Source organism: Otolemur garnettii, unplaced genomic scaffold (assembly GCF_000181295.1).
Source record: "Otolemur garnettii isolate 467f Iridium unplaced genomic scaffold, OtoGar3 scaffold00063, whole genome shotgun sequence".
Taxonomy (NCBI): Eukaryota; Metazoa; Chordata; class Mammalia; order Primates; family Galagidae; genus Otolemur; species Otolemur garnettii.
The window spans coordinates 5,659,023-5,676,516 of NW_003852458.1; the positions used below are offsets into that span (position 1 = coordinate 5,659,023).

Here is a 17,494-nt window from a genome sequence, read left to right on the forward strand (position 1 = left end):
AGTTCTAGCATATATGTAGAGTAGTTTCAGAATTACTAACTCATACCCATGTAACAGATACTTTTCCTGTCTGGATTACAACATTTATGTACAGTTCTTTTTGTCTTTAGCCTTACAGTATTGAGTCAAGGTACTGTAAATGTAACTTTTCCAGAATTAGGTTAAACTTTTCTTCACCACCCCAGTCAGTATGGCTGTGTTATTCATTTGAAGTGCAATTAGAGTCATATGTTAGTGTTTATGTTCCCTTTTTAAGTTTTCCCCACATTCTGTTTATGTTTTAGAATGGGTGGGTGAAATACTACTGTTGTGCCAGAAGTCAGAGATTTAGAAGAGGTGCACTCAGAAAAGTGTTTCATCCTTTTGTTCCTGTTCCTCTGTTCCCCTTCCCAGTCCCTTGCCCATTTACACACTATAGGTAACCATTCTATTTAGTTCTAGTTTATCTTTCCTGTATTTATTTTGCATGAATATGCACGTGAGTATTTTCTTATATCCCTGTAGTTCTTATGTTAAGGATAACATAGTATAAATACTCTTTTTTTTCTTTTTCTGTTTGAAAATCTGTAGTGAAGTATAATTATAGCATATGAACACATACAAAGTGTTATTTTTTTAACAAAATAGTATTTTTTTAACGAAACAGTATTACTCAAATCCAACTTTTATCACCAAATAGTTTGCTAATCTGTGATTATTCACAAAATAGTTGGTTATCTAATAGCTTCTTTATTAATACTTCAGTGAGAAATTTAACTTTGAGAATACTATTTATTTATCTATTACTGTGTAGGATTCATTGAGGGTACAAAGAATTAGGTTACACTGATTGTGGTTGTTAGGTAAAGTCCCTCTTGTAATTGTGTCCTGCCCTCAAGAGGTGTGTCATACACTGCGATCCCCTATCTCCCTCCCTCCTCCCCTCTCCCTGATCCCTCATTCCCCATCCCCCACCTTGTATTAGATCATCTACTTCCTTCATATTAGAATTGAGTACATTGGATTCTTTTTTTTTCTTCTGAGTAGATGCCTAGTTATAGGATTGTGGGATCAAATGGGAGGTCTAATTTGAGTTCTTGGAGGATTCTCCATACTTCCTTCCAAAAAGGTTGTATTAGTTTGCAGTCCCACCAGCAGTGTAAAAGTGTTCCCTTCTCTCCACATCCATAGCTTTGAGACTTTGTGATGTGAGCTATTCTCACTGAGGTTAGGTGATATCTCAGGATGGTTTTGATTTGCATTTCTCCAATGATCAGGGACAATGAGCATTTTTTTAAATGTTTGTTAGCCATTCGTCTGTCTTCGTCAGAGAATGTTCTATTCATATCTCTTACTCAAAGAAAAATGGGATTGTTTATTCTTTTTCTGTTGATTAAGTGACTTCTCTATAGATTCTAGTTATCAACCCTTTGTCAGATTCATACCCTGCAAATATCTTTTCCCATTCTAAAGGTTGTCTTTTTGCTTCACTTATTGTGCCCTTAGCTGTGCAGGAGCTTTTCAGCTTAATTAAATCCTATTTGTTAATTTTTGTTATTGTTACAATGGCCACTGAAATCTTTGTTATAAAATCTTTCCCCAATTCAACATCATCAAGAGTTTTCCCCACACTTTCTTCTAAGATTTTTATCATTTTGTATCTTTTTTTTTTTTTGGTTCTAGTTGTCATTGTTTTTTGGCAGGCCTGGGCTGGATTTGAACCTGCCAGCTCTGGTGTATGTGGCTGGCGCCCTAGCTACTGAGCTACAGGCACCAAGCCAAGGTGGCCAAATATGCAAGTTGTTTTTCATTAGGGTTTTAGGAAGTCACCTATCATCCAAGATTATTCTTTAAATTCTCCCATATTTTCATTTAATAATTTTATGGTTTCATTTTCTACAGTTAAATCTTTGGTTCACCTGCCATTATTTTGGTTAAATGAATGAGGTTTGTATATTAATTACCCCAAACTTAAGTGTCTTAAAAATCAGAAATTGATTTTCTCATAGTCTTCAGGCCAGAAGTCTGAAACCAAGATGTTGGTAGGACTGGAAATTCTACAGAGGCTCTAGGGGAAAATATATTCCATGCCTGTTCTGGCTCCTGGAGGCTGTCTCATTCCTTGGCCTGTGGGAGCATCATTCCCAGTCTTCACCCAGTCCTCACATTGCCTTCTTCTTTGTACTCGTCTTCTCCTTTTCTGTCTTATAAGGATACTTATAATGGCATTTAGGATATTCAGGATTTTCTCCTCATCTCAAGATACTGATCTTTTTTCCAAATAAGGTGGCATTCACAGGTTCCAGGTATTTAAGGTGGGTGTCTTTGATGGGACCATTTATCATCCTTCAATAGTAGAGCTTCAGTTTGATTTTTTTTCAGTTGGTTAACCAGTTACCATAATACTTTTTATTGGATAATCTAATTTTTCTCATTAAAATGAAATGACACCTTTGTTATTACACACAATGTCTTTACATAAACATTTTAGTCAATTTCTGTCCACTTTGTTCTTTTCTTTTAATTGGTCTATGTATTCAAGTATCAGTACTAGTTTTCATTATTGTGGAGCTACCTACTCTTATTGTTCTTTTTTTTTTTTTTTTTAATAAGTCTCACTTTGTTGTCCCTGGTGTCATAGCTCCCTATGTTAACCCTAGTGTCATAGCTCACAGCAACCTCAAACTCTTAGGCTCAGGCTATTCTCTTACCTCAGCCTCCTAAGTAGCTGAGACTGAAGTGCCCACCACAATGCTGAGGTGTTTTTAGAGATGAGGTCTCACTCTAGCTCAGGCTGGTCTCAAACTAGCGAGCTCAGGTGATTCACCTACCTAGGCCTCCCAAAGTGCTGGGATTACAGGCGTGAGCCATCACACCTATCTGTCATTATTATTATTATCAGAATTTTTCAATCTATTCTTTTAGGTCTCCATGACTTTACTCTCTAAATTACTTAGTAACCCCTCCAAAATTATTGATACTTTTTTTAGTGGAAGAGTTACATGTATATATTAATTTAGATAGAATTTTGTAATATGGATTCCTTCAAACCAAGAATAGGGTTTAGTTACATCACTGTATCCTGTTTTTGTTGTTGTTATTCGTTTGTTTGTTTTTGAGACAAACTCTCACTATATTGCCCTTGGTAGAGTGCTGTGGCATCACAGCTCACAACCTCTAACTCTTGGTCTTAAGTGATTCTCTTGCCTTAGCCTCCCAAGTAGCTAATACTATAGGCACCTGCCATAATGCCTGGCTATTTTTTTGTTGTAGTTGTTGTTGTTTAGTAGTCTCGGGCTGGGTTCGAACCTGCCAGTCCCGGTATATGTGGCCAGTGCCCTAACCACTGAACTATAGGTGCTGAGCCTGTAACCTGTTTCTTGATACAGATATTTCACATTTTCCTTTAAATGTATTCCTACTTATTTTATCTTTTTGTGCTGTTGTAAATAGGATCTTTTCTTCCACTGAGTTTTGTTTTATTTTATTTTAATTTTTTGAGACAGAGCCTCAAGCTGTAGCCCTGGGTGGAGTGCTGTGGCATCACAGCTCACAGCAACCTCCAACTCCTGGGCTCAAGCAATTCTCCTGCCTCCATCTCCCAAGTAGCTGGGACAACAGGCGCCTGCCATAATGCCTGGCTATTTTTTGTTGTTGTTGTTGCAGCCATCATTGTTTGGAAGACCTCGGGCTAGATTCCAACCCGCCAGCTCAGATGTATGTGGCTGGCGCCTTAGCCGCTTGAGCCACAAGGCGGCGAGCCCACATCCTTTTCTCAATGAGAACTTTAACAGGAGTAATGAGTAATTCCATTACATTAAATCATATGAAATTTCCCTTTCTGTAGGTGAAAAAAATCAAATGGCAGCAGTTTCATATTTTTCAATCTAATAGCATTTCCCCATAAACATGATGACTTTAAAAGAAAATATACAAGATGTTAAGGAAGAATCCATTTCTTTCTATTTTATTTACTCAGTCAACAAAGATTTACTGAATGCCTGCTATGTGTCAGATGCTATTCTAGAATGTGAGAATATGCTGTCATTGTGAAGCCTATATTTGAATAGACAGAGACAGAAACGAAATAAATCCATAAATACTAGATAGTAACAGTGCTAAGAAGAAAACTAAAACAGTGATGAGGAGAACATAGGAAAGGGTGCTGTTTTAAATATGGTGGCCATGGTAGAACCTCTATCACAGTGATCTTTCACCTCAGTGAAATGAGGGAGTGAGCCATGCAGATACCCAAGAGGAGGATCTTATGCAGGGAAAACAAGACGCCTTTATCAAATTTCTGTATCCCTACAGAAGTGATCATATGATTTTTCTACTTTGATCTATGAATATGGTAAGTTATATTACTAGATTTCCTGCTATTGAAGCATCCTGGCATCTTTGATACGAGCCTCACATAGTTGTAGTTTATTCTTTGACAGATATTAGCCTGGCTTCCTAAAAACTTTGCATGTTTTTCTTTTCTATATATGCTCTCAAACTATTTTGAAAATCATTACACTTAACTATTGTATAAAGGATATGATAGAATTCACCTATAAAACTGTCAAAACCAAGTGCTTTTTGTGGAATGGAGGGTGGATAGATATTTCTTAATTTATCTCTCTTTCCCATCCCCTCCTGGCAAATAGTCTGTTTAGATTTTCTTACTCTTTTGAGGATGCTTGGTAATTAATATTTTGGGGGCTATTCATCCAGATAGTCAACTTTCTTTAAATAGAGTTAATTGAAGCTGAAGATGATTTTGTTCATTGCTGCCCACTGTACTATATGTGATTTTGTTGTATTTACAATTGAATAATGTGCTAGCTTAATAGTATCTCTGCAGGGTGGGTAGAACAGGTATTGTCATATCCTTACCTTACTTGTGGACACTGCAGCCGTGAGATTTGCAATTAACATGACTAAAACTAGAAGTAGTCTTTAGAGCTTTCTAGAGGACTGTGCTCTCTCTTAATTACACTTTTTTTCTGTTGCATTTTGCTCTCATCTCTTTTCTTCTACCCAATTTTGTTACCTTAGGAGAAAACTAAAGCTCAGAAGTTAATAGATTTATATGTCATTATGTTCGGTGTGAGCAAGTACTAGTGAGCTCAGTCCTGTACTTCCAGTTTCCTTTTTTAATAATCTTTCTTCTACCCCAGCCATAAAGAAAGATGAAGACTTTACATTTTTTATATAAACTTGCGTGGAGTTGAAGAGCATTATCCTTAGTAAAGTATCACAAGAATGGAAAAACGAGTTCAAAGCCAATAAATGTACAAATGAACAACCACACAAGAGAAAAACATAATTAAAATCAAGTGAGGGGAGGAGGGAGGAGGATAGGTGTGCACCCAACTAATGGGCACAATGTAGGAGTATATGGTACACCCTCTGGATGAAGGGCTCAACTAAAACTTCCTAGACTTATGTAACAAATGTAAATAATGTAATCTAATCATTCCTGCCCTCATATTAATCTGAAATATAAAAACCACAAATCATTAAAATAAAAATTAGTTACCTTGCATTTATTGCATACTAAATTCATGGCACTGTCTGTCCATGGCATGTAATTTGTTAGCCAGTATCAGTGCTGTTTCTCCCATGTTCATCTGCTAGAGTATACTGCTTAGTGCCAAGTGGCAAAGTGTTTGAAAGGAAGCTAATATTTGAAAGGATCTTTTCATAAAGGTCATTGTAATTGAGAATGTGTGTCTGGTTGTTTTTCTTTATTGTAATTGATTTCTATCAGTGATGTAATGAAGATTTATTTACTATATCTCGTTTAACATGTATCACAGAAAGGCACAGACATTCCACAAATCTACCTGCCTGCACATAACATGGACTCTATAATCTCCAGTGATGGTAATGAACACTTTGAACACTTTACACTTATTGATACACTTATTGATTATTTAAGTTTCATTTGTGGCACTAGCAATATAATAACCATAAAAATTTTCAAACACAACAAGATCACAGAGGACTCTTGTTCAGCCACACATAGCCAGATTCAGTTACAGTTTCTTATTAAAAGATGCTGCTGGAGGGAGAGGAAAGGAGCTAGCTAGGGAGTGGGCAGGATGTAGATCCAGAATGCTATTAACTTACACGCCAGACAGGGATAGATGTGTGTGGGAGCCTGAACTCTGGCCAGCAGCCTGCCAGCCTGACAGCTCTGTCAATCGTGGTCACTTTTTGTGCCAGATAAGCTGCCATTATTGCTGGCTCAGCCAGTTTAATTTTCAGTGTGTATGTCTTGTCTGATACTGGATATGTGAATGTATGTATGTGTGTGTGTGTGTGTGTTAGAATATCAACCCCACCTATAAAGGGTTCATTTAAGTCATGTTGAATTAGAAGGCAATATTTAAAGAGGTCACTCTGTGAGCAAGTGAAGGTTTATATATTATTTGTGTCAGAAAGTGATATAAAAGCACAAAGAGAAAATTACCTTTTTCCCTGAGTTATATTTAGATGACTAGTTGTCACTTCCATCTATGTAGAGGCCCATGTTTTTCAACGTGACTTTGTGAACTTGCCTACATAGAGTGGTACGTGAGTTTAGGGGTGGAGTTTCTTAAAATGCGGATTTCTGTTCTCTACTCCAGACCAACTCCATTAGTCTCTGTGGGATTGGGACTGGGAATGTACATTTTAAGAAGTGTCCCAGGTGATTGTTTTGCACATTTATATTTGATAATACAAAAGTAATTATGTAAAACAAACTATAAGCAATTCTCTCTTAAGAAAATTCAAACATGGGCAATGCCTATAGTTTAAAAGGGTAGGGTGCCAGCCCCATATGCCAGAGGTGGCGGGTTCAAACCCAGCCCCAGCCAAAAAAAAAAGAAGAAAATTCAAACTTACAAACTAGGTTATTTCAATTTTAGAGATTAGTAATGAAATATTATTCACATAGCAAAAGAATTTTCCCTGGGTTTTTTTTAAATAGCAAGTGGGTACATTGTGTTAAACATGTAAATTATTTTGTCAAATATATTCTACATACAACTTTTTGATACATCTGTTATTTGAAGTGAAGAAGACCAAAAACAAGGTATAATAATAATGATGCCTTTATTGTACTTAACACTGTGTCAGGCTTGTTTAAAAATATATGTTATTTATTTAATCCTTATGACAGTCCTATGAGATAAGTGGTATTATTGTCCCCATTTTACAGATGAGGAGACTGAGGCCGATCATTTGACCAAAGCCTTTTGGGTAGCACATGGCAGAATTGAAGTTTGAATGCAGGTGCTCTGGCTTCAGAGTCAAGCCTATGATTTTTAACTACTATAGTGTTAAACTACTTCTCATCACACAGCAACTAGTAGTAATTATTGGAAAAGTTAAGTAATAGTAGAGCTGAAAAGATTATTATATGAGCCAGTATGGCATAGCAAAAAGAACATCAGAAATCCTGGGGTTCAATTCTAGCCCTGCCCCCCTACCCCCACCCCCGTGAGTCTCTTACCTTCTCTGAGGCTATTTCCCTTATTCGTGAAGTAATGGGGGAAAGGGCTATACCAATGCATGGTTTTCATGTATGTTTTTGAATAGAAATTGTGACATACAGTTATACATTTTATAAATGAAATTGTAAAGAGGGCTTTGGTGATACCTGAGTTGTCTCAGGCCTGTATGTTCTCAGAAGGGTTTATCATGATTACTTGTTTACCCATTTGGTGATAAGGTAGTTCAGGGTGATTTTACAGGGTCCTTTCTTTTATTGCTCTTTCCACAACTTGCATAGGTCTCGTGTATGGCCCTTTCTCCGTCTTCACATATCGTTGAACTTTTACATATACCATTATGGGTCAATATGCCCTATTTATGAGTCTGAGATGTGTTTACTTATTTTCTAAAATATTATGTGTTCATTTCCTGAAGAAAATAGAAAATTCTTTATCTAAAAACATCTTATTGTCTCTCATCTTCTTATGTGTCCCTAATATTAAAAAAATATAGCTTTGATTAGTTTTTCACCAGAAAGAAGGAATCATTTCAAGTGGAATCTTTTGGTCAAGCCTTTTATTTAATCTTAATAATTCTGCAATTGTGATGACTAGGTCAGAGTTCATCTGGGCTGTATTCTTTCTAAGCAGGTTAACAAGTGTGTCTGCTTGTCAAGTCATGGCTATAATTGACTTTGGCTTTGAGGTTTTCCTTCATAATAAACAATGGGCCCTGATCCAAAAAGGCTTGTGGTTTATGCTCACATACTGATGACTAAATGATGCAAGTGATTTCCCTTCATACTCATTCTGTTACCCTGGACGTTGGTTTAAACTTTTGGAATGAATCATATTAGAAGAACATCTATGATTAAGAATTTGACTGGTGGACTTCCCATTGCAGCTGACATTTTGACGACTTCACTCTGACCTGAATGCTAGAGAAGTGAAGACATAGGTTAGAGCTTTGTCAGAAAGTCCTGCTAACACTGAATCTCTCTCACAAACAGCGCACCTCAAAAATGCCCTTTTAGAAAATTGCAGAGAGACTCTTTATTCTCGTTACTGGTCTGTACAAAGTTCCTCTGGGTGGAAACCCTGAAGGTGGCCTAGTCTGTTGGGTTTCTGTCATTTTTCTGTGGTACAGTTGCTGGAAAAGACTCCCTTTATACAAATAATCTTGAGAAATAGTTTTTTCTTGTTTCTTCCCTCCTACTAAGGGTAAAAATTAATCAGCACAAGTATCACCTAATCAGAATTTGTAGATTGAGGAAGACATTTGCTTAAGCTTTTTAAATTTGATTTATGAAATCATATTAACCATTAACAAATGCACAGTTACTGAAGCTAAGCAAAATAACACAAAAAACCTTTCAGTCCTTCTCTGATTTATTTAATGGTTGGAAGCAGTAACTATGTTGATATCTAAGCAGCTCTTCTTTTCTTGGTAACTCTAGTAATCAAGTTGACATATATAGTCAAGTGAAAAATGTTTACTGTTCTCCAAATGAGTTAATCAAACTGAAAAACACAAGCTTCACAATAGCTTTATGTAAGTTTAGGTTTTAAACTGATACTTAGAAACATGGAAGTGTGGGCCATAAATCAGTAAAATAAATAGTCTGGATAAAACTGACTTCATTAAATTAGATACTTTACTAGTTCTCCAGTCAGGCTTACTAGATCCCCTTTAACTCCTTGACCACCACAGTGACTATACATTTGGCTGACTGGAAGGTTTCCCTTACTTCCATTTCCTTTGAGTCAGTCCTTTTATAGGGTTTTGTTCTGGGCAAGGAAGGTACATCTGCCATGAGGTGGTAAGCTTGAGTTGATTACTTCTTGTCTCTTGAGAAATGAGGTATAGAATTCTGGGTAGTAGATAATGCTTTGTTGAATCAGTGGAATATATTTTTTGTACATTATTTATCTATTTATTTGCATTTTTCCTAAGTTGCTGCCATGACTTCATGTGGTTCATGTAGTTTGGTTTGTTCTACTCTTCCTTGTGGAAGCACCCAACAGAATCTATGTTAAAATCAGTGTCCAAATTCCATTTCTTCAAACAGGCCAAAAAGAAATTAATTTTTGTGGCCATCCACAACCTAAACAGACACTTAGAAGGTGTACTCGTTATTGCTGTTTGTTTTCTATTGGCTTTTGAAAGCAAGTTTTTGGACCAGCTTTTAGGTGTTTTCAAATCCATTAGAATTTTATCTTTGCGAATATGTCATTTTACTTATGCTTGACATTGTTGATTTATTTTTATAGTAGTTTGCTATGCCAAGAACAAATTAAGCTATCCCCCAAGGAAGAAATCTCCTGTTCTATTCCTAACTTTGCTAGAGATTGCCTCGTCATTGCTGCTCCTCATTATCTTCATAAAGTGGCAACTAAAGAAATCCATTTAAAATGTCCTAGATAGTCTTGAATTGAATTTTTAAAATATTTCTCATATGTGGATTTTCAAACTTTTTCAAAGAATAACTGCTGGAAATAAATTCAAAGATAAAAATTGCTAAAAAGAAAGAGCAGCTGCAAGATATAAAGGTCTAATTCCCTCACCATGTCCCTACAAAACACTAGTGATCCGTAGGCTAGATAGAGATGTTCAGCATGCTAAAACTGAGTAATCTTTTTTGAAGAACTCTGTCAGCAAACAACATGCAGTTCTTATTAAAGGTTTTGAACTGTGCTGTAAGAATGTTGGTTTTGAGGACAGGATGAATTGGAATGAGAGAATTTCTCCTGGGGTCACACTTCATGCCTATACTCAAGAATCAAAGACAACTCTTTAAAACAGGGGTCCTCAAACTTTTTAAACAGGGGGCCAGTTCACTGTCCCTCAGACCGTTGGAGGGCCAGACTGTGGGCCCTGGGACAAGTTGGCTGCTAAGCAGGACAGGCAGCAGCAGCAAAAACACCCAGCGGGCTGGATAAATGTCCTAGGTGGGCTGCATGTGGCCCACGGGCCATAGTTTGAGGACGCCTGCTCTAAAGAATAGGCCTTGGAGTGCAACCTCAAACTTTATTCCTTCACCAAATCTTCACAGCATTATACAGGGCCAACTTTTCCAAATAAGGGAAGTATTTTTCCCACAATCAGGGGACAGCAAATTTATTAAGAAGCAAAGTTCAAGGCTGGCTGCAGTGGCTCACACCTGTAATCCTAGCACTCACTCTGGGAGGCCCAAGCAGGTGGATTGCTTGAGCTCAGGAGCAAGACCCTGTAACTGGGGCTACAGGCCCTGTGCCACTACACTTGGCTAATTTTTTAAATTTTTATAGAGATGGGCTCTTGTGATTTTGCCCAGGCTGGTCTTTGACTTCTGGATTCAAGTGATCCTCTCAAGTCATCTTCCCAAAGTGCTGGGATTACAGTCATGAGCCACGTGCCTGCCCACTTAAGACATTTTATAATAATTTGATGTATTTATTGACTCTAATAAAAATCTGGATTTATATTTTGTAGTCTTTTAATTTTATTTTTCTGGAAATAAAATATTTGTCTGAAAGGGATTGAAAATTGGAAAACAAAAGATTGGCCCTATCCCACAGAGGTGATTTGAGAAGCACTGCCTTAGGCAGGGTCCTGGGCATTATCCAAGGTGCCTCCTTTTTGTCTCAGGAAGGCGGGTGCAAAAGCCTAGTTCTTTTTAAAAAATGATTTTTTAAAAAATACTTAATTTTGGTAGAATATATATAAGATAAATTTATTAACTTAACCATTTTGAAGTATATAGTACAGTAACATTAATTACATTCACATTGTTGTATGGGACCAATCTCTAGAACTTTCCATCTTACAAGACTAAAAATTTATATCCATTAAACAGCTCTCCATTTCCCTCTTCACCCAGTCCCTTGAAATTACCATTCTACTTTTTTATCTCTATAAATTTGACCACTCTTAATACTTTATATAAGTGGAATATTTATTCTGCTATTTATTTATTCAGCTATCATTCTGTAGGTTGTCTTTCACTCTATTGATTGTGCCCTGATACACAGTTTAATTTTGATGTAGTCAATTTTACTTAGTTTTTTCTTTTGTTATCTGTGCTTTTATTGCCACATTCAAGAAATCATTGCTAAATCTAATGTCATAATGTCATAAAGCTTTTTCCCTATGGTTAGGTATTTGATCCATTTTGAGAAATTTTTGCATAAAGTGTAAGGTAAGAGTCTAACTTCATTCATTGCTTTGCCAATATCATGTGTTGATAGGAGCCTAGTTCTTTCACTCAATTACTCCTGAACTAGCCAACTGAATGAAGAATAAGTGACAAATAAGCATTGGGAAATTTTCTGGGGAAATATGGATACTGATTTGTGCCTTAATTTTGGCAAGCTGGGGAAGGCAACTGTGGCAATTTGAAAGCTAGATGTCATGATTTAATATTGCAAAAACATAATATGGCCATTTTGATGGCAACATTGTGACTAGTTCAAAAGTGGAAATTAAAATAAATGTCATGGATTTTTGCAAAAAAGACTATGGTATTTAGATGTTACACCTTCTAGACAACTTGATATTTCCTAAACTTAAATTCTTGGCAGGGACAAAGGAAATTGTTGTGGTGTGGTAATTGGAATTGACAGCCTGATAAACCTGTACTCAGTGAATTCACTGAGTTCAATGCTAGATGAGAAAAAGAAAAGATGCCTCTTTTGAAAAACTTAGGTTTGTCTTTTTTTTCTTTTGTCTTGCTGCTAGGAAATTCAAGGCTAAATTATGTGCTCAGTGACATACCCTTTCCTTCCTTGGTTCTTATCTTCTATTCATTTGTTTTGTTTTGATTTTCTTTACAAAGGAACTTTACTAAGGTACAAATGATGTACATCCAATAAAATGCATCCATTTCACATTTTGACAAATGTGTATACCCACGTACTTACCACGTGAGTCAAGATTATAGAAGATGTCTGTCCCCCCAGGACATTCCCTTCTGCCTCTTCACAATCATTGCTCTCTTTCTACCTGTTGTTAAATAGTTCCATTGATTCTGTGCTCTTTAATGTTAGCCACCAATCTGCTACTGATACTTTTGCATAGATGGAATATAAAAAAGTAACCCCTTGAATGAAATAGCCTTTTTAAATTCTATCACTGATTTTTTTTTCCTGTGATCTGCCATTGAATTTCATTTTATATTTAAAAAAGGAGCATTGCCGTTTCTGAATACTTAAATCTCATTGCAACTAACGTTGATGAGCTAGTGTTGTATGGAACATTGCTAGATATCTTTGGAAGACCATGTTCCTTTTTCTCCCTCTTAGAAATTAAATACGTAACTCAAAGGATTTTTTTTAAACCAGATAAATTTGTTTGTATATGGTCAACATCTGAAATATGTAACAAACGTTGATTGCCAGTGGTCTGCTTTCTAGTAATTCAGCAACTCAAAAGTCCTATGAAAATCTATAGCTGCATTTTGAAATGTTAGTGCTCTGACCTATATGTAGATGTCATAACTGTTCCTTAAATTGACACCAAGAAGTTTAACGAAGCAGATTGTGTATGGGGACATCTTGGGCTCTAGGTGGGTGTATGAGGTAACAAGAATGAGGAAAAACAAAAATGTTGACTAACTTATGCATGAGGTATTCTAGGACATAACTTCTTCCCCAGGATAATAAGTAATTGGAAGTTTTAACTGTTTTTGCTTGCCATATAGAAGGAGTTCTTAACATTCTGGAATTACCTTTCCACAATGAATTAAAGTCTAAATGAAGATATAAGCCAAAATATATCACATAATCTTCAGATATTATGCTTTAATGTTTCCTTATAATATGATACAGCTATTTAAAAAAAAAATTCAGCAGTAACAAAAGGGCATACATTATAACCATTTGACATTTTCTTGCAATTATTTCCTGTGTGGATGGTATAAAAAGGAATATCATTGAACCAGAGTATTTTCAAAACATGGAAAATCCTCATGCAAAGATTGATTGTTTAATGTCCTCTGTGGTAATATCCCAGCAATGATACTGTATGTGATACTGCAGTATCACAGCCACATACATGATGTATCCTAAAATACTTGACATTTCCATGCATTGGCCTGAGTGTGAGGGTGTAGGTGGGTATTCATTTGTTTGTTTTGCTTTCTATTTTTACTGGCTCAAATTCATTAGATAGGAAAACTATTAACTCAAATTCTGTTTATGTGCACAATGGTCACATGCATTTGGACTAGTTAAGTCTAGGAACAACCCAGAGTACTATAAATAAAGATCATGTAGATTCTTCCTTGTTGATAGTTTGTCCTTGCAAATGGTCCCCGTTACCCTGAATTTTAGGTAAAGGGTGGTTATGATGTGTGAGGGCCCACTGAATTTGATGTGTCTTCATTTTATTTAAGGAAAGGATGGTGTATATAGCATGCCACAGAAGGAAAACCTTTAGAAGACTCTTTGGCTCTTTTCCTGAACATAATTAAATTTCCATTATGCTTTTCTTTGCCAGAAGTTTAATGATTACATTGAATAATTGAAGTGTAATTGGTTCTTCACATTTGCTCCCACTTGGTAAAAAAAGCAAAGTCTAATATAATAAACACTTGCTGACTAAACTTTTCCTCCTTGTCTTTAACTTTTGTTTTAGGACTCAGCCCAAAACCATGTTTGCCCCAGTTGAATCTGATGATGAAGAAACAAAGAATGAGCCACAATGGAAAAAACGTAAAATTTGAAGAATCTCATTTGAGAGCTGTTCATGTGAGGGGGAGTGATACAGGATAGGATTTTTTTGTAATGCTTATTGAATAAATAATACATTTTTATGAACAGGTTTGTCCTTTGCATTATTGAACCATTGAAAAGATTGGTAGGCACCCTTCATTAAAATTGTGCTTACATTCTCTTACCTACAACTATTAAACTGTATTACAAATAAACAAAAACCAGATTTTTAGCCTATTACCAAGTACTTTAGGTATTTGGAAACTTGCATGTATTCAGCAATTATTGGTCTTACACAGATTATCATATCTGTAGAGAGGAGAATGTACATTGAGATGTACATCTGACTTGAGCAATTCTGGGAACATAATATAGAACTAGAGATCAAAAAGCTTAATATTCTGTACAGTTCCACATCAGTTGTTCACATGACTATATATAATTACACTAAGATCAAACCAAAAGCATTGCCATACTAAGAAAGAACGTGTATGTGATTATCCTTCAACAACAGAGTACATGATTAGGAGTTAGGAGAGCAGGCTGTGAAGTGAGACGAATGTAGATTCAAGGCCTGGCTTTGCTGTTTGCTTCTGGCTCACTTTACGAGAGTTATTAAACTTCTCTCTTTTAGCCTCAGATGACAATAGTACCTACTTTTTAGGTTTGTCTGAAGGATTAAATGGGACATGCTCATAGCTTTTAGCACAGTACATGGCACTCAGTAAATATACACTAAATATTTCCTATTTTAAAATGGGGCTAGTGATATTTACTTTTTATCAGCATTAAATTTGGAAGATATAGAAATACTTTGTAAATGTAAGGGGTTTACAATATCCTAATAGGATATCCTATTTACAATATCCTAATTTACAAAATTCTATAATATCCTAAGTAGAGGATATTAAAATTATTATAAAAAAATCCTTGTGTTTTTGTGACTGGAAAACTAAAACGAAAGTTGGAGATTTGGCCAAAATAATACAGAGTTAATAGAATAAAATTCTGTGGATTAGGTTTCACATAGACCAGAGGTAGTTTTTGCATTTTAAATAGTCTCATCTAGACAATTTATGTTCTTTATTACCGAAGTAACTACTTCAGTCCTCCTGCTGTCATTGGTTCTAGGGAATTCAATAATTGTAAAAGTGGATGACAGTCCAAAAAGTATGTCAGCAAGCTGCTGCTTCCACGGCTTTACACATCTCCTCTCACTTCCATTGTCTGCATATTCTGAGGTAGCAGTAGACATTCTTCCATAGACAGATCCTAAAAACTGCATTTTTGTACATTTTCTTCCCTGCAACCCCCATCCTCATCCCGTTTTCCTTCCCTTGTGACTTAGCCTGTGTGTAATAGATAAAGAATGAGCTAATGGTGTTGAGTGCCTTCCGTGTGTAAGTGCTAGTCTAAGCCCTTTATTTGTATTAGCTGATGTAATCCTCCCAGAAAACCCATGAGTGGGTACAATTTTAAGCCCATATCACAGATGAGACAAAAGTAGTTTAAGGTGTCAGTCTTTTAGAGGTCATAGCCAAGGAAGGCTGTATGAAGATACCCAAGATCTCTAAATATCAGTCATTAACTTACTGCTCCAAGTTTTCTATTCCTGTTGTAATATGCTTCATCCAAAATCAATTACAAACCAAAATTTTGTTCCAGCTGCTTAAGATTTATAAATTTATTGCTTCTTGGATGAAATTTACTGAAAGCATCTCATGTCTTATCCCATCTTAACATAAACATTGCACCATATGGAAGTATTCGCCTTGTATAGCCAAAAGCAGTGGAGGGTTGATCGTAGTGGTCTTGGCGGAGTCTGCTATGATGTAAGAGGACAGATAGGAAAATGTAGCACGAATGATTTTCTCATTGTTACCCACAACACAAGTGGGCCTTTTCATGTTTGAGAGGATCTGTCTCACTCTAGAGAGTTTAATAAAGAGTTATTTTTTCCACAGAAGGTTGGCAATATCACATAGGATTTCAATTTCAAATTTGGTGAGGGTAGACATTGGAACCGGGGCTAGGCAAATGGTGTTCATTTGACTTACAGTCCGGTCACCAGGGTGGATGCCCCATAAGCCCTCACACTCTGTGTATCCCTCAGGATTCATTATCTTCCTCCACACCTTGGTCAACTAGATTTCCAGGTGATCAAAGAGGGGACCTGGAAGTTAGCATAATGTCTCCTCCCTTACCCTCAGCCACTCTATTTCATTATTTGCCAATTTCTGCCCATGCTATTATATATTCTAAATCTTCTTGTATTTTGTTCTTCTTTTCCTCTACCACCCCTGCTAGAATTTAGACTCTTTTTTAGCTTTCACCAAAACATGAAGTGGGAGGATCACTCAGGAGCCTCCCTTCCAATTAATCCCCCTGTTCTTCATTAGCCCCTTACCATCTTTCATTCTGGCATCAGAGTTGGCCTTCTGAAACCAGTCTATCATTTCATTATTTTGCCCTAGAGCCTTCTAGAGGCTATTCTCATTCATTTGTGTGGCATTTTAGGAACATACAGGGTTCAGCCTCCCTATCTTACATCTCTCTCCATCACAGCCTCCTTTTATGTTGCATTGTAATTGTATATGTGTGAATGGCTTGTGGGTCAGGGGTGTGTGTGTGTTTCCTCCACTAAGATGGAGATTAGAAAAACTAAAGAGCATTGAGTTCAGTAAGTAGTCAATAAACTTATTTAATGAAAAGAGAGGAGCCCTGTTCTAATCACAATTGTATTCTTAGATCTAGCCCTGAGAAAGAGGTTAAAATGGTGCTTTTTTTTTTTTTTTTTTTTTTCAGTTTTTGGCTGGTGCTGGGTTTGAACCCACCACCTCTGGCATATGGGGCCAGTGCCCTACTCCTTTGAGCCACAGGCACCACCCTGAAACGGTACTTACTTAATCTTTGGCAGAGAGAGTAAAAGAAACAGGGAAGGATGAGGACGGAATGGGAAGAGAATGAGATATGAGAAGTGCTTCTGCCTCACGGTTGGAGAGGAGGATCATTATTAACCGAAGGCTGGTCTATATCCACACTGCCTCATCTCTTCTCTGTTGGGATTTATTCACAGGTAACTGTTGTGATATTTCGAAGAAGTAGGATTATCTCTGGTGTTCCTAGCATGACACAATAAGCCTCAAGCCACTGTCAACTCCTTGAGCACTCACCTCCCATCCTACTGGACTTGGTACCAGGAAGGTCATGAGACCATGAGTCACCTAGGATCTGAGGTATCTCCAGTATGGGTACTCTTAACTGAGGCAGGGTGTCTGTGAACTCCCTCAAATCATATGTAGTGTACTTTGCTTATCCTCTTGTACATGTTTTTGTGGAGAGGATCCATAAATCTC

General features: G+C 36.6%; 1 protein-coding gene across 1 annotated transcript in view; it reads left to right on the forward strand.

Moving 5' to 3' along the window:
* WDR70 (WD repeat domain 70) overlaps window positions 1–14,243 on the forward strand; it is a 289,355-nt gene extending 275,112 nt beyond the window's left edge. Inside the window, exon 18 of the mRNA XM_012807055.1 lies at window positions 14,062–14,243. Within this exon, the coding sequence (XP_012662509.1) occupies window positions 14,062–14,149 (88 nt within the window). The 3' untranslated portion in view covers window positions 14,150–14,243. The remainder of the gene's footprint in view (window positions 1–14,061) is intronic.
* The last annotated feature ends 3,251 nt before the right edge of the window (window positions 14,244–17,494 follow it).